This window comes from Zingiber officinale, chromosome 6A (assembly GCF_018446385.1).
Source record: "Zingiber officinale cultivar Zhangliang chromosome 6A, Zo_v1.1, whole genome shotgun sequence".
Lineage (NCBI taxonomy): Eukaryota > Viridiplantae > Streptophyta > Magnoliopsida > Zingiberales > Zingiberaceae > Zingiber > Zingiber officinale.
Window position 1 is genome coordinate 133,227,638 of NC_055997.1, and position 18,229 is coordinate 133,245,866.

General features: G+C 35.3%; 1 protein-coding gene across 4 annotated transcripts; it reads right to left on the reverse strand.

Moving 5' to 3' along the window:
- Positions 1–4,818: 4,818 nt before the first annotated feature.
- On the reverse strand, positions 4,819–13,861 carry LOC121998213 (transcription factor E2FB-like). 4 transcript variants are annotated; one of them, XM_042553007.1, is made up of 14 exons: positions 13,328–13,861; positions 9,208–9,400; positions 8,997–9,056; positions 8,811–8,896; positions 8,655–8,743; positions 8,490–8,544; positions 8,318–8,370; positions 8,187–8,237; positions 8,060–8,108; positions 7,859–7,924; positions 7,687–7,763; positions 7,342–7,573; positions 5,403–5,441; positions 4,819–5,324 (listed from the first exon to the last, which is right to left on the reverse strand). In XM_042553007.1, the coding sequence occupies exons 1-14, from the start codon at positions 13,514–13,516 to the stop codon at positions 5,130–5,132; spliced, it is 1,434 nt and encodes a 477-aa protein (XP_042408941.1). In that variant the 5' UTR covers positions 13,517–13,861; the 3' UTR covers positions 4,819–5,129. The 4 variants fall into 4 exon arrangements, with proteins under 4 accessions (XP_042408941.1, XP_042408942.1, XP_042408944.1 ...); XM_042553008.1 differs by having other exon boundaries at positions 4,819–5,321; positions 13,328–13,851; XM_042553010.1 differs by having other exon boundaries at positions 4,819–5,321; positions 5,403–5,469; positions 13,328–13,851.
- Positions 13,862–18,229: the final 4,368 nt, after the last annotated feature.

Sequence of the window (18,229 nt, forward strand, 5' to 3'; positions counted from 1 at the left end):
GTTATATGCGCTATAACTTAAAATTCCTCACTTTAAATAACTAAGTGGGAGAGGGATTTATTTTAATAAATTTCACGGTCTCCATTATTGGTTTGTAAGTGATGCAAACAAACTTTCACGTTGGCTCTGAGTGCCTTCCTCCATATCGGATGAGTTTGTTTGCGGATCACTAGATCAAACTTCCATTTAGGATGACTATAGGAAATTAATTAAGAGCGTGTGATCTTTCCCATCGGAAGGGGCATAATCTTATTAAGGACTTAGTGTCAAGTAATGGTATACACTTAGGCACGTCTAATAGTATCCTCCCCATCGGAGTCACTGCTATTATTTGTGTGACCGAAGAAAACCAACTATTAATTTGTCATAAAGATAGGTTGACAAGATAATAAAATTAAAACCCCCTCTTACAAATGTTGAGATTTTGTATACGTCCACACTATCGTGGCATACAAAATTCACGGTGTATGAGGTAATTTTATTTGTCAGGATGACAAGAAAATAAAATTAATGGGAAAAATTCTTCTTACAAATGTTTGGTTTTGTATACGTCCACACTATCGTGGCATACAAAATTCATGGTGTTTGAGGTAATTTTATTTGTCATAAAGACTTATTGACAAGATAATTAATGGGTAAAACCCTCCTCTTACAAATGTTTGAATTTGTATACGTCCACACTATCGTGGCATGCAAAATTCACAGTGTTAGAAGTGTTGGTGAATTTAAATGATATTATTTTGAGGAATCAATATTATTTCAAATTCAAAGTCATTGACGAAAATATTTGATAGACCAACTATTAATTTTATTGGTCATAAAGTTAGGATGACGAGATAATAAAAGTAATGAATAAAATCTTCTCTTTGTTTTTGTATACGTCCACACTATCGTGGCATACAAAATTCATGGATATTTTAAGGTGTTGGTATTGACCAAATATTTTTGTGATTCTTAGGATTTAAAATGTTTGTCAATATCCTAGTTGTTATAAATCAAAATTGGTGATTGATTCAATCAAGAGGAAAGAAAAGGAAAATTAAAAAGGAAAAACTCTTGGATGATTTTATTTTTTGTAAAAAGTTTTTCCTTATTTGCCTTGGGCAAGTAATATAAAAGAAGGGGTGAGGGGGCTTCATGAGATACAATTCTTATTCTCTTGCTTGGAGACCCTTTTAGTATGGTCGACCCTCTCCCTTCTCTTTTCCCTTTTGCTCTCTTCTCCTTGGTGGTGGTGGTGGCCGGATTTTAGAAGAAGAGGAAGAAGCTTTTGGGTGGTGTTCATCTTGGAGGATCGTCGCCCACACGACGTCCAAGGCGAGGCGATGAATACGGTAGAAGATCTCGAGATCATTAGCTTATAAAGATAAGGTATAACTAGTAATTTTCTTCTGCATCATTCTAGTTATTTTCTTTGTAAGAATTCTAAATACAAGAGGCAATTAGATCTAGTTTATCAAATTTATTTTTCGAGTTTGTGTTTTCTTCTTTTTCGAATTTGTGATTCGATTGTTTTTTTTGTTAACCTAGAGTTATTTAAGGAAATTAAATATTAGCTTTCCTTAAAAGGCTTTGACTAGGTTGTGGTGGTTGCTCCCATATCCAAGAAGGTCATGTGCCTCGTCATGCAGTCCTAAAAGCCAATTTTGAAAATTAATATTTAATGGAATTAATAACATAGGTGGATTTGAATCAATAGCGTTAAGTTCCACTTGCGATTCAAATCTAAACCATTAAGAACAAATAAGTTAAATTTGAAATCAATGATGTTAAGTTCCATCTGCGATTCCTAATTTAACTTCTAAAGAACACAATAGGTTATTTGAGGAAAGGTTTGACACTTGTACAAAAAATTTTGTACAGTGGAACTGGTACGTTTTCTTAGGATTAACCAACATGGACTTCCCACTAACTATCGTGTCTCGTGGACCTAGCTAGATTTCAGCCTGGTGTCAGGTCGTTCAGACCAATCAACTCTTACACACTTGATAGAAAGGTTAAACACACACCATATCTAACTTTGACCTATTTGTCATACATCAAAATCAGATTATTAGTGCAACCTGTACTAACAGTTTGGCGATAAAAAAATCCTAAGAGAGTAAACCTTAGGTAGTGAGAAGTCTTAGAGAAGTGAACTTCAAACAAGAGGTAAGTCTAGTAGGTCAAGTAGACTTATAGGATAAGACTAAGGTAAGCCTAGTAGGTCAGGTAAACTTATAGGATTAGGTTTGTGTGTTTATTTGTGTTTTGTATGATTGTTTTGAAGGAACTTAAAGCTGAAAGCAAAACAGAGAGCAAATGAATGCAATCAGACACAACTGGACCAAGTTCGAAGTAACCAAACTTAACTCAAGTTGAATCAAACCCAAACTAGTTCAGTCGATCGATCCAACAGTTCAATAGACCGGTTGAGTTTAGTTGACCAGGTTTGGGTCCGTACTCAGATCGGTGACGCATCTTGGTTCTATATAAGGGTGTGCATTCGGTCAAAACCGAACCGACCGAACCGAATAAACCGAATTTCTTTTCAACCAACCGAACCGACCGAATTTCCCTATGAAACCGAACCGACCGAATCGATAAAATATCGGTTAATTCGGTTTTCGACCGAATAGACCGAATTAACCAAATTTTAAAACTCTATTCGGTTTTACCTTTAAATATAAAGATTTTATTTAATTAATTATATTTTAAAATAAAAATTAATTAAAATAATCTCCTTATTCGGTTTATTCGGTTTAATCGAATTACAAAATTTAAAATCGAAACCGAACCGAATTAATCTAAAACCGAACCAAATTTTCAAAAAAAAAACCGAAAACCGAATTAACCAAACCAAATTTCTAAATTCAATTGGTTCAGTTCGGTTAATTCAGTTTTTCCGAATTTTTACTCACCCCTAGTTCTATAGACCGAAAATATTTTGGATCGATCGATAAACTTGATAATGACGTGTGGCTCAGTCTAGATCATGATAAATTTGGTCATAGGGTTTAGGTTTGACCAAGGTCGATATACTGAACGAGACTTATCAGTAGATCGATCAAGACCTATAAAAGAACCTCGAGATCAAAGTTCAAGATATCAATCTCTCTACTACTACTCATCTTCTGCTATGCTCATAAACATTCTCGAAGTTCTGCTCGTGCGACCGAGGAAGCACTATCTTTTGTGATTGTAAGACAAATTTGTGAGAAGTTTCTCGCCTAAAAAAAAAAAAAAAAAAAAAAAATCTAGTGAACATGCACATGTGATTATGCCTTATATATACTAATTCTAGGGAGTTAGGAACTAAATAAATCTCATACTTTTTTCTTTCTTTAATTTATTTATTATTCCTTATTCCGTTTCAAGTATTCGTTTCAAGTATTAACCCTTATAGATAAAAAAGAACAAATACACAACAAAATTGAAGAAAGTGAGACAATCGATATTGACATCCCTCTCTATGGATCCCTACGATCCTATACAAGAGGTTATTTATTCAAACGACGCAAGTCCAGCAACATAGGAGAGCAATTCACAAGCAAATAAGGTGGGATAAAAAATAAAAGAGGATGATTTAAATATTTAGATTACTTGTGCCCAAGTTTAAAACAAACTTAAAAAGATGCAAAATCGAAACATAACTATATCGACCATCAAATGATTAGGAAGTGAGAAGAATTTTTTTTTTCTAAAAATATATATTCAACAAAAATTGATCACTTATCCCATTATAACCAACTGCCACACTTTAATCAATGAAAATACACATTAAATATATTTGAAATGCTCACAGGATGTGTAGAATAATCATCCTCTATGTGTGTGTATATATAATATTTTTAATACGACTCAGTATGGGCATATGCATTCTTTTTTTAAAAAAAAATTATTTGTTTTGGCTTGCAAATATACCATTGAGAGTTTTGTCTTTAGGAGTTAAGGATTAAATTATAATATTGAATACCAAAAAAAAAATCAAATTGAAAAAAAATAATTAGAAGTGTGATCGGTAAGATCCGTAAGGTATCATTTCTTATATGCATATAATGTATTGTTATCCTAGGCACCTAATGTGAGCGACACTTACAGCATCGCCATAGGTGATTTTTTTTAAAAAAAAATCTTTTAAGCTCCTGGTTATGCTAATAAAATTTTATGTTTAATGGTGGGTTGAATTATAATATTAAGCGCATGCAACAATTTCAAATCGAAAAAAAATAAACAAATGCTCATAGAATATGTAGGTAAAATGTGCAGGACAATATATACAATTTTAAAAGAAAAATATCGTATTTAAAACAAACAAAACTTAGAATCATCGTATCACCAACTTGACTTATTAGATGTACAAGATGCAATCCATCAGAGCAGATTCCTCCAATTAATTTGGTAGCGTACTAAATTTTCTAGAGTTGGGACTTAACTTTTAAGCTAGATACCAAAACTGAGTAACAAATAGAAATTTTTTGACCCAAGAACTAAAATCCTACATTTCATAATATGACTGGTTCAGATTAAGCTAGTTAACAATCAAATATAGTTTTTTTGTTGTTCACCTCTACCTATCCCGATCAAACATTTTATTGAGAAGCAAACACATCATCAGATTTGCTAGATAAAACTAACAAAATATGACCCAACTGAACTGAGTCCAATAGGATCGGGACTCGAATTCTCACCTCTAAGGCTAAATGCATAAACCTGCTGGAAAACATAAGACATAAAACAAACTAAACTATTGAGACAAATGTCTTCAAGAGCAATAACTCAAAAGCAACCTAGAAGCATAATCTGGTGGCACGGCTACATCTCATTCAGCTACACAACTGGGTTCTAACAACGTTTCTTTATATATCAAAAGATGAAAGGCAGCAAAACAACTGATTAGGATCCTATAAAAGTGCTACTTGTCTGATTTTCTAATCAAGTTATGAAAGATTAGATAAGCCACAACATTAGAAACTTGCCAACTCACTCATGTAACAGCCTCTCATTTTGCTATGCATGATGACAGTTCAGTAGAGCTGCAGTTTACCATATACCGGATGGAGCTTGAAGAAACTTGAATGCCTGCTACAAAAGCATTCCACCATTCCTAAGTTAATGCTTCAATCCGCATTCAGGTGAGGCCTTAATCCTCACTGGCATGAGCCAATAAGAGGTTGATGGCTTCCCACTTCCACCAATACATCCAACCAGCACTCATCTCTGGGAGGAATTTGCATCTGCAGTGATCTCAACTCCTGATGGAGTTCGTGGTATAGGAGTACTAGCGCCATCTGTAATAAAATCACATGCATTGAATCTTGCCATGCTATCCCATTGAACCTCTGCTGTAAATGGAGTTAAGGTTCTCAACAAAATTTAGGGAAACCACAGTATAAAGGAAATCAATATCTTGTAGAGGATACGTGCAGTTTTCCACATATCAGTGATGCTAACATCTGCATCTGATAAAAGCCAATAATCAGCTTCAGTCTGCAAAGAATAGAACAAACTTAGCGATACATTTTTTTTTTTTACAATGACCCTGCATCAGCAAATGATAAGATACAACAATTGTTGGTGCAATCAACCAAATTAGATGTTGTTGTTTGATTGATATGTTTAAGGGAACCGGACCCTAAGTGTTAGGGGAAGATGGTTAGTGCAATCAATCATTAATCAAGGTTGATCAAGTTCCAACAGGGAGTTGGTAAAATAGAAGTCCAAGTGGGTCAGACACTTGGCATTGACACTTGGCATTGGTGAGAAGTCCAATAAATAGTTGGCAAAGGAAGAAGTCCTAGCAAGTCATAGGAGACCAAATGTTAAGAGACTAGTTGGAAATCTTAGCAGGTTTAGGAAACCAGATGTTAGTAAGTGTAAAGTCCTAAAAGAGTGAACTCTAGATAAGTACGGAAAGTCCTAAAGGAGTGAATTTTAAATGGGTGTGAAAGTCCTAATAGAGTGAACTCTAGATAAAAGGAAAGTCCTGGAAGAGTAAACTCTAGATAAGTACGGAAAGTCCTAAAGGAGTGAACTTTAGGTAGGTGTGAAAGTCCGAAATGAATTCTAAGCAAAAGGGAAGTCTTAGAGGAGTGAACTCCAAACAAGTAAGAGGTCCAAGTAGATTAGGTAAATCAAATACCACCAAGCAAGCCCGATAGGTCAGGCACACTAAATACTAAGCATATTTATATATTCTATGATACTTCAGACTAACCATTGTGATGCATGAAAATGTTAGCTTCCGGGCAGCCGAATAAGAAATTCAATCAACCAAAACCCTGAGCAATGACAATTGGATCCGAGCGACCGAAAGGTGGCCCAATCGAATAGATAAGCATCAAGCCTTGATTAATTGGAAACATTCATTTCTGGTCAACTAGAAAGGTGTCTGAGCAACCGGAGTGGGTGGATAACATCGAGCAACAAAAAAATTAAAAATTCTATCCACAGTAAAATGAAAATTCATTTCCGAGCAACTGGAATATGATCCGGTCGATGAAGGGCCCTGAAGAGCACCTATAAATAGGGCATCAACGATGGCATTTTAGAATAACTTTACAATCAACACAACATTCATTACTACTCGTAAATCTCTTGAAGTTGTTCGTGTGATTTAAGAGGTTCCAAGACAAGTGCTACAAGCATTCCGTGCTTCCAGAAATGATCCTCTTTGTAAAGTGTATTACCTTTATCATTATCTTCGTTATACCTTTTATGTGTACCACTGCAAAAATAGGGTTTGTAAGAGATTTCTGGAAGGTTTTAGACAAGAAAAAAAATAGTGGACTCGCGTTGAGAAGTAGGATCGTGAAATAGGAACTTGGGATTCTAAACCACATAAAATCTTAGTGTGCTTCTATGATTGTCTTTGTTTTTATTTATTATTTCTATATTCCGCTGCATACTAACAATCCAAGCAAGCACAATCAGTCAAGCACTATTCATCTCCCCTCTAGCACACCCCATCGATCCTACAATAATAGCTTTTTCTCTTTTAGTATAACTAATAGGTTGTGATAGTCTTTAGAAGAGAATGGAACAAGAAATTACTTGCAAGACATGTAACAATCACAATTAAGTCAATAAAAAGGAGGTAGGGCATAGAAATTGTTTCTTTCTCATCGGCATACAATCCAACCATTATGAATGTGAAACAAAAGCATGTCGCTCCTACTGTGAAATTTATGGAGTTATAGTACGTTAGCTAGTGTCGTGGATTCTCTTGTAATTCTGGTTGTGAAAAATTATGAGATTCTACAACTGATCCATATAAACTCAAAGTCCACCAAATCCATCACAAATTTATGGAAGATTATCACATTACTGCAAGTTAAATATGCATAATCTAAAAATACTTACATCAATCTCTGAAGGAACAATCTTCATCATGCCACCACTAAAATCCTGTGAAGAGTTCAAATCAAACCATATCCTCTCATTTTGTTGAATATCAACATCCATTCCAATCCCAATGCTCTCTTCAGCATTACAAGGGACAATAGAGTTGTCAACAGAACTTGAATTTGATGCAGGAGGGAGCTTTGGCGGTGTATTCATGTCACTCAACTCATCAAACTTCTCTTCAAATTGACTATCAGAGAAAAGAAAAAAAAATGGTTGATAATTTGGGTAACAAAAAGCATGAATTCAAGTATTTAACTGACATGCAAAGCTATAGGTTTTGAGAGCAAAATGAAAGAGTACCTCACAAGATAAACATCTACAGGACCCATAGTGCTTCTTAAGACAATCCTATATCTCCTATGGAGATATTCTCCAGCCTGCATTTAGAATAAGAAAATTTGTTAGTAATATAAAAATGCAAAGCTTTACCAAAAAAACATTGATCTTTGAATAACTTCTCTCTTCTACTTGCCTCATCAGGATCAGGAACTTCTAGGGTAGTACCATGAGGAGCTTTAATTGCAATTAAGGTTACATTCTGCATAGATCAGAACCATCCAAACATCTGAATAAATTGGCAATTAGTTATAGAAGCTTAAATTTATTTTTATTGCCCATTTCATATGTAAGATGAACTTTAAGCCGACTAAAATGTCTAAGAAAACAACTGAACCTGAAAGCATGGAAGGCCTTTGATATCATCTTCAGTAACAAAGAGCCACCTAGAGGGAAAAAAAAGTTGCTTGTGCATGACAATTGGTCAATAGTAATCTATTGTTTGAATGAATGAGAAAACGTACTTTTGATTATTTTCTTCCTCAGTAAACTCCCTCAATTTTTCTCTCATTTGGCTGCAAGGAATTTAAGCATCATAATATTATTAAGTTTTTTTTAAACATCATCTAGCTTTACATGAAGCTATCAAGCTAACCTGATAAGATCATCTAATTTCCTCTCCTCAAATGTAAGTTTCTCAATTTCAGCCTAAAGTTACATTAAGTTTGCATTACTTTAGTAACAAAAAGTATTATAATATGCATTGAGGAATTTTCAAATGCTTCAAGTTAATAAGCGGACAAAAAACATGTAGGAAATGGGAAAACCTGTAATAATGAAACATCACCATGAACCTCAACTGGATCCAAGTCATCTACACCCCTGTCATGAGACAGCTACTTCAATAACATATGCCCAGATATTCATAATCTAACAATTTAGATGAAATTCAGAGAAAAGCAAATATCTGCAGAGGAAAGAAGAGGAATTACTTCCAACAGATTCTGTTTTTAAATTTCTTTTCTATAAGTCCAATGCCTTCAAGAACATTAGTGATATCATAAATCCTCCTCTTTTGTACCTGTATAGCGGATATCTCAGATAAGCAAAGCTAATTTAAGTTCTAAATTAATAGTTAAATATACCACCTTCAATATTTCCGCAGCTTTATTTAAATCGAGGATGCCATCTTGTGAGTGTTTCAGCAAGTTGATAAACTTTTTGGTCAAAAGCCCTAAAAAAAGGAAAAGGAAAGTAAAAAAAATATGTAACAAAAAACCACATTTATATAGAAGTGATTTTTCAATCAATATAGAAGCAATTAGTTTATTTACCTAAGGAGCTATCATAGCGGCAAGTACCAACTGGAGTAAGATTATCACCTGAAGGTAAGCCTGAAATGACAAATGATAATGATAGTTATACTCATAACTAAACTCCTCAAGCAATATACCAAAGTGTGATCATCTGATAAGTAAATTTTGTCAATATAGACACAAATATAATCATATTTTGTTGATCAAATAGAAGAAAAGAAACACTCACCAATATTTGATACAGGAGTTAGAGCTTCAAGCTTATTGTGTTTTGCAACCTTGGACCTATTGTTTGTCTTCCTTCCTTTCTCAGATACTGGTGTGAGTAGAGGACTAGTAACTCCTACAGAATACTGTGGGCTGGTTGTCCATTCACTTACATTTATAATGTCATTATCTTCTTGCACAGACTTTCGCTTCAACTACATAAAATATTCAATTTTTTTATTACAATTTGGCATTTAAAGAAAGAAGTTTAAAATGAAGATAAGGTAGAGGAGATGAAATCCTCATTTTAAGGATGAACAAGGTCTCTAGTAAGTAGCAATACATATACAGTTCAAAACTAATGACGATCTAACATGAGTTTATAATAATAAAGCATCTTTGTAGAGAAAGCATTTGTCCGACAAATGTTTCTTTGTAGCACGTAAATGCCAATAATACAGTACAATTTAAAAAGCACACAGCCAAAATGATTTCATATTTGAACTCTTTAGTCTTTACTGGTTCGATGAGCTCAATTGCACATTTGTGCATAATTTAGCTAAAGAGAGAAAGGAACCATAACCCCCAGAAAGAAATACATCCTGTGAACCTCAAATAAAAGTAATTTCACATAGAAATCTATTAAAGATTTTAATTGCTAAAAATGTTCAACAAAGTTCCTAAAAAGCAATTTCTGGCCTATGCCCTACAATCCATCTAATACATCCAGTGAACCTCAAATAAAATAAGTGTGAAACAATGAATTATCAAACAAAATAAGGACTAGAGGATGAATTTTATCCCAGTAATTTAAGGTGAATTGCAGATTCCATCTCAATTAGTGCTACTGAAAGGGGAACAAAAATAATTCAAACCCAATATATTACAGCAGCAGTCCCTTATGGAATGTCTCAAGTCCATCAGTTGGACATCTGACAAGGCATGCCTGGAAAATAGAAATAGTACCTAAACATTTTGATGGCGGGAGCATAACGGTACATTTTGATGGCGGGAGCATAACCATACTTTGATAATAAAACAATTTAAAGGTTCAGATATGGGTAAAGTGAAATGATGAGAAATCCCACGAAGTGCTAGAGACATAAGGGATTTATAGCAATGGGCTAGTTCTGTATGTATTCTTTTCTATGTTGAGAGATCCCAGTATGGTCTTGATTCAGTGCTCCATCAATGAACAAGTTTCTTGTCACCCCTAAACTAATTCTTAATATATCTGACTAACATTGGCATCATCACTAAATACAAAAAATTTCCTAAATTATCTTTAAACTATCTTGTTTTAGACATTCTAGAATAATATTACCAATATGTTTCCATTAGTATCATTATTTCTCACACCATACTTTGGTACATCCAACAATCAGACCAATATAATAATCTCTAGCTCATTAGCTTTCCAGGTATCTTGTTTTTATATATTGAGCAATATGGATCTATAATGAGTAAGGAGCATTGTTACTATATTTTTCAAACAAAAAGGACATCAAACTTTTTCTAAACGAGGCCAAAATTCTTTGATCATCATTTCGACATATATTCACTTGGCAAAACTACTTAGTAATGCTACATGAACCTTTCAGTGAAATAGACAGCACACAACAAGGCTAAAATGCTTCATTCTAGATAAAAAAAAAAATACTTGTGGTATTCAGTAATACCTTTAAGCCAATAAAGTGATGGAGGACAGGAGTGTCATTTATCTTTTAGGGGAGAAAGAACACAGTATGCGTAGGTTATGGGATAACATTTCTAAAGGAAACTTCATAATCATTACATATTCCATAGTTTCCTCCTCAACCCCGCTAATAATATTTATCTTTAAGTTTGTGCCTACTCTATTGGACCAAAGCATTTCCTCACTCTTATTGCAGATGCTTATGTCAATAAGTAGCAAAAGCCTCTTTAAATGCATGTCTCATAATTCCTAATTTGAAAAAAAAATACATATGAAATATGCCATTAGCATAACTTTTAGTGTTTCTACTAGAAGATAAATGGAAAAAAAAAAAACTAGTGGCGCTCACTCGTCCAAGCTTTATTTCACAAGACTTACATAAATAAAAAAAAGTAAATCAGTGCACGAAGCTCCCACCTATGCATGATCTTGGGGAAGGGTCGGACCACATTAGATCTATTGTACGCAGTCTTACCTTGCATTTTGCAAGAGGCTATTTTTACGACTCAAACCCATGACCTCAAGTTCACATGGTAGCAACTTCACTATTGCGTCAAGGCTCCCCTTCAATAATTACATAAATAAACCTTCTTAATTTCCTTCTCCTTTTACTTAGCTAGCATAGGATAAAAATTTATTTGCATCAATTTTATTACAAAGTCTCCTTTTCTTATAAAATGAGGAAAGAATAGAACAGTTTGTTCTAGAATCAACAACTATCAAATTGTGGACCTAAATTAAAACACAAAAATATTTTCTTCCATAACATAGCTATTGTCAAAACTTTTACTAGAAAATAAAATGGAAACAATGTTTTTTGTAATATGTTGCTATATTCTGGTAAAGATTAACAATGGACAAGGATACTATCGGTTCAATCGTGCACCAAGTAGTCTAGTGTGATCTTAGGTTTTGTGTAGATAAAGGGTTTAAATTAGACATTGTCCTATGTATTTGATGTGTTTTTGAGTGTGCATGGACCGCAAAAATACACATAGAACTTGTAGAAATTGTTGCTTGGCATGACCAAGATGGCATGCTCGATGGCTTAGAGGTGTGAAGAGATCAGAAAAGAATAGTATGTGATGCCAAATTAACTTATTTTACCCACGGTTGGTGACTAAGCAATCGACTATTGGAAGATAGACAACAAGAAATGTTGGAAGATTGACGACTGTAAATGGACGGCTCTTTAGAGGCTTAAAGGCGGGTGAAAACAAGATTGGTTAGATATTGTAGTTTCTTCCACTATTCTAAAGCCTCATTATAACCCTTCTTCTCTTGTGCATTGTAAGAGGTTTCTTAACCTCCGGTAATTGACCAACAAAGACGAAATATAGTGGCTTTTCATGAGTGATTCACAAACTAATCATAGGCAGCAGAGTAGGAACCTAGGGACTACCGAACTATTTTAAATAACATGTTGGCGATCTTGTACGTGTGTTTTCTTGTGTATGTTTATTTCTGCTGCTAATATTGTGTTGATAGTAGTAGTCATGATTCATATTTGCAAGTATACAATAGCTATTTACCCCCCTCTAACTCGGCCATCCAATCCTTAACAAATACATAGATCTACTTGTAGGTTTCTGACATTGGCTGACTACTCTTATTAATTACATTATTATCCCAAAAATGTTATTGATTTAAGCATCTGTATACTCATAAAGTATATATAACATTTTCAGTCATGGCTAGTCAAATGTTAACAACTACTAATCAGAAAGAAAATAGATTCATAGAGTATTACATTTTTTACTAGACACATGAATAGTAAACTGGTTTTCAAATAGAGAAGTCGACAAGAAAGACAAGAACATAATATTTATCCACAAGGAGAAAACATACTGAATACACAGTAGTAAGTGTGTTTATTCCTACACACTTAACCTCCTGATGAAGGCAATGGACGAGTAGGGGCTGTTAACTACATGGAAAAATAATTACCATACTGCACTCAGCTTATAAATATTATGCAAACAATTATTTGTGCTTTCCTCAAATGCTCAACCATCTATGGTGCTTTAAATGTTTAATCCAACAATAAGATTGTTGACCACACTAGCAGAGAGTTACACTCTTTATCCTATAACTCAAGCGAATACCAAATTATAAAAATTAAATAAAAATAAAAAATGGAAGAAAGACTGTTTCTGGAAAAAGTACTCTTTTCTCGAAATCAAAACATGTTTCTGGTATAATTCTATATGAAATTTCAGAAGCAATCTCAAAAAAGCATAATGTGAAGAGTGAAAAAACAAAAAACAAAAACAAAACAAGAGTTCAGCGTTTCTAATTCCCTAAAAGGTTTATCTTTTGAGAGATTGTTATTCGTAAGGGAAACCCTGAAAACTCGAACAGACAAACAACAAGTAAAGATTGCAAGCGTCGATCGGGACTCTTAAGAATAAGAACAAAAACTAACAAAACTCCACCAGAAACTAACAGGAGTTTGTAAGACTAGGGCATCGACCATCTCGTCATTGGACCCTTGCAGGCTGTCGAACCTGTGGTACTCATCAGGAGAACAAAAAGGTGGTTTTGATGAGGAAATCGGCAAGTACTGCTTCGGCGGCTTGAAGATCTGCGCCAGCTGCTGTTCCGATCGATTCCCAGCTTCCTCCCCACCGGTCATAAATCCAGATCGGATCACGCAGGAGGAAAACAGAGAGACACAGCCGCACCCGGGGCAAAGCCCGAGATACAGTCTCCGGAGGCCGAATCGGAGCCCAAAACCCTAATTATGTCCAGGGATCAAAGGCGAAAGCGGCGGTAAAATATGATCGGTCGAAGGGTAGTGGATTACGAGGACTGAGGCTTCAATTCAGAGATCCGAGGGCTTTTGCGGGGGGAGAGAGCGGAGAATGGGACGAAGGAAGGTGGACACAGCGAGAGTACGAACAAAATGGGGAGAGAAGCAGAAAACGAGGGAGGGAGGGAAATTATTCGGACTTCGGATAAGCATGTGGAGGGAACTCTTGAGCCCTAATATAAATATTAAATTTCCAAAGTTGCTCCCTGTGTATAGTTTCTACTTGGATAAATATCATATGGCTCAATTGAGTTGAAAAGAAAACATTTGGAAGAATTTTCAAACGGAGTTGTAGCAAAGAGAGCACTTAGAATTTAATAATTATTAATTTGTACATTCAAATTTCAAATTTATCCAAATTTTAACAATATTCTTATCCTTATTTAATTCTCTTAGAAAATTTTAAAAGGTATTATAATGATCTTTGTAGTAAAATTATGATGTAAGAGTATAAATTAATTACTAGCCATGAATCTAATGAAGATCCCATTTCCATACCTAAATCTGAGATTTTCATATCTAATTATCTAATTATTTAATTGTCGGATTTAAAAAATCTCTTCATATTCTCCCTATGCGAGTCGGATATTAATTTTTTCATTAAATTTAGAAGAAATAGTTACCGCTAGTGTCAAGTAAATTGTAAAATAGACTTACTTATATTAGTGACTTGTGACTTAATTCAACGATATTGAGTTTGATGTTTGACAATTGCATGGCTAAGTTGGCTTACTGATTCAAAATTATGGTAGACCTAGAGGTGATGGTATAAGATATTTGATTGATAAAAAAAATCTTAGCAAGATGAGTTGTAAGACGAGAAGCATGAGGCAATTTATGAATCCAGAGCTTTAACAACCTAGAACAAGGAGAGTTTTATAGATCACTTAGTGAAGGATTGAATGTAGATACATATGAAAGAATAAGGACCTCATGTTGAGGTGAACTCTAGGGCAATCCAACAACAGGTGGATATGTAGGGTGACCTAGTAAAAGACGATATGTGGAGTGAGCTTGGATGGTTTGATGTATCCAAAGGACCAAGGACCTAGAGGGAGGTGGACTACTGAGCACAATAAACTATGACAATGGCATGTCAAGATCAATCAGTGATGATAGTAGAGAGAGAATGTGAATACTATGTAATAGTACTTAACCTTCCAAGGAATGTCAGGATCAATTCGTGACTATCATGTCGGATAACCAAAGGGGGCGTAAATAACACTTGACCTTAAAATTAAAATATTTACTTTTGCAAATGCTTTACAAGGTCATACAATCAAGTTAGTTGCAAAGAAAATATAAAACCAATAAATACAAACACTATCTCATAGGATTTTATGTGTCATCCTGTCCGAAAACGAGAGGTAGAAAGTTAGAAATATGGTTGCTATATTGATTGGATGTAGATTGTGTCCCGCTCTATAAAACAAGTAACATCAGTGTCAAGTAAGAGGAGTCCCCGGCATTGGATCTCTGGGGTTCAAGTCAGTCATTGGAATTGTAGAGGAAAGCGGAGCAATAATAACACAAACGCAAACAGTGAATAACGTATACCTCCGCCGATGTTTGGACCCTCCCTTTACATAGAGCTTTGGTAGGCGACGTTCACGCTTCTCTAGGCATGGACACATTCTTCAATGTGTTCTATGAAATGACTTGTCAGGAAAGTGCCTCTGACATCATACTTTAACAGGGCATGCATATCCCTGATAAGACAGTAAAAGTTTCCGCCATACGTCTACGTGTTAGTCATGCCTCGTGTCAGTGATACTATCTTCCAAAAGGATATTGAGATATATGACACTGGTCCCACTGCTTGGCCGAGGTAGCTTCTCTGCCGGGACTCCTCCATTCTGTCAGCTTCAGCTACTCTTCCTTGCGGTGACTGGGTGTAGTAGCTTGTCCTTCCTGATCAGACAAGCTTTCAGTCTTCTCAGCGTCCTATCGTCCGACACTGAGCGTCTGACGATCTTACCATATTATTCGAGCTAGACGGTTGTCTTGCTTGGACACTAATTGATCTGACTGATCGTTGTAGTCTCTTGTCGATCGGACACTGATTGCCCCAACTGGTTGTTGTAGTCGACCTCCGCTCAGATACTGTGGCGAGTTTTTTGACAACCTGTATTGACCACCTTGCTTTTAACCTCCACCTCGATAGTTGACCCATGCTGGATGGGCCCTCCTTTATCACCGCATCAATGTGGTTCAAAATCTTTCATTCCTATTTCATGACTTATGGCCCTTAAGATGAATCACTCCTGAATTTAACTTTCTCCTTTACAAAAGGTGGAGAGATCTCTTGCACGGAGTCTAAAGAGATCTCTTGCAAGGAGTCTTACACGAATGAGAAATACAATTTAAATTGTAAATGAAACAAGAAAGCACAAGAATGATGGTTTAATTCAATTATGCCAGCTTTGATAAGCTCTATTTGGTCCTCTATTTATAGCTAAGTTGTCTTTAAATAACTTGACTTTACAGGATTCCTAAACATTATCTTTCATCAAAACTTCACTTAAATCACAAAAACAACCCTTAATGAACCTATGTAATGAACTTCAAAACTTGTTCTTTTTTGTTTATGATCTTATCTGAAGATGACGCACTAGGTATAGTGGATTAGTGGTTGACTAGTAGAAAGTCTTTTACTCTACAGAAAAGATTCCTTCTGCTCCTGCGCATACGAAAATGAGTCAATAAAACATCAACACCCAGAAACCAGGGGGAGCCCTTAACGAAAGTCCTCTGACAGTCAAGTCAATACAGATCCGGACGGTTAGATGAAGAACAATAAGAACGTGCACACGAGAGTAAAGTTACAGATGTTCAGAGAGCGTACCTCCGCCACAGAGATGACTCCCCTTTATATACCACTTAACATAACTTCCGCAATCATGAGGTGGCAAAATATGTCAAAGTTTGTTAAGTAAAGGAAATTGTACAACTCAGGTGATGTTCAATAATCCTTTGAGGAATCTTTCTCTTACCCACATATATACCTCTTTTGTCGTTTATAGCTTATGTTATTACTGAGGTTTATGAAAGAATATGTTGTTATAAATGGTTTGCTGATGAGAGACGTGATGGTCCCCGCAGAAGTTTCCAAAAGAATATTTTCTGACACAGTTGTTATTCTGACAAGTTGTTGGGATGTTATCTGCTAAGTATATCTCGGTTGGTCCTTAAGGTCGGCCGTCTCTATTGAGCTGCTCGGTTATATTTTGTATAATCTATTCTAGTGTGTATTATACTGCTTATATCTTGGTCGGCTAGTAAGATTGACCGTCTTTATATCTGTCTCGACATTAAGCCGCTCGATTATATTCTGTGTAGTTTTAAGACATCCATTCAGAGAATAATATAATGCCCTGGTTACGTTAGGAATCTGCTTGAGAAATAATATAATGCCCTAGACACATTGAGAATCTATTTGAGAAATAATATAATAATTTGTGCGCGCTAGAATTTCGTTCAATCCGCAATATGAAGCTAAGCGCCTTAGGCCCGATCGGTATTTTGTCTGCCCAGTCATACAACGAGCCTCTAGAGAAATGTTGTGTTCTAAGAGGTCCGATCAATATCCTGAGCTCAAGTGTATTAGGCCTAGTCCACCTTTTGTTCGGCCAAGAGTATAATAACTTGTAGGTAAAGTGCACCTAGTCATCCGACAAGATTTATAAAGCTATCCTACTTATACATAGAAGAGATGGGTATGGAGTCATATAAACCCGGTCAGTTCTACTATTGAACATATACCCATAGGGTTGATCAATGATTAGATTAATCGGACGTATGTAGAAAGGCTCCTACAGAGTAATAAATTCAATCCTCCTTTTGACGGTGGATTAGTTATTCTAGTCGGCTTGTAAGGACGACTGTCCTTAAACTCGATCGGCTATTGAGTGGCCCAACATGTTATTTTTTTAGCTCAGAGGTGAAGCATTAAAATCCTTATGTTCGACCGACTTAAAGGTCGCTCAGCCTTTTTCTCGCACAACTCAGAATCCGACTAAACCCATCCAACGAGCCCTAGCACCAGGCCACCAATCAGAGCCAGATGAGGAGATATTCTCCTTCATTGACTTTGACTGTCATATCACCTTAACTTTAACCATCATGTGATCTCTTGATTCCACTCATGACAATCAGTATCAATTTCTTTTGTGTTTTGGGGACTAATTTGAACTCATTCTTCTATTCATAAATCTTGATCGCATACATTCATTATCATATCATACATCATTCATTATCATATACCTTAGATGTTGAAGACAAAAAAGTGTTCCACCTAGTGAGGGACCATCATGTACACATCATGCAGAATGATATTTTAAGTGGTGAGAAACTCATGGATTCCTACTCCATTGCAGTCTTACTACTTTAATTTTCCTCCTTATTGGATATCTTTTGGAGGTGAAGAAACTTCTTACAAATGTATATTCTTATAGAAATACACAAATATGAAAATGGATACAAATAATGAAATGTAATAAGTACATATTACAAAGAACTTGATTGCTATGGAGTGCC

Coding starts and splice junctions, on each gene's coding strand:
- LOC121998213 (XM_042553007.1), bottom strand. CDS start 13,516: ATGACCGGTGGGGAGGAAGCTGGGAATCGATCGGAACAGCAGCTGGCG. Junction 9,401..13,327: donor CCCTAGTCTTACAAACTCCT/GTTAGTTTCTGG, acceptor TATTTTATGTAG/TTGAAGCGAAAGTCTGTGCA. Junction 5,442..7,341: donor TTGTTCCTTCAGAGATTGAT/GTAAGTATTTTT, acceptor GGCTTTTATCAG/ATGCAGATGTTAGCATCACT.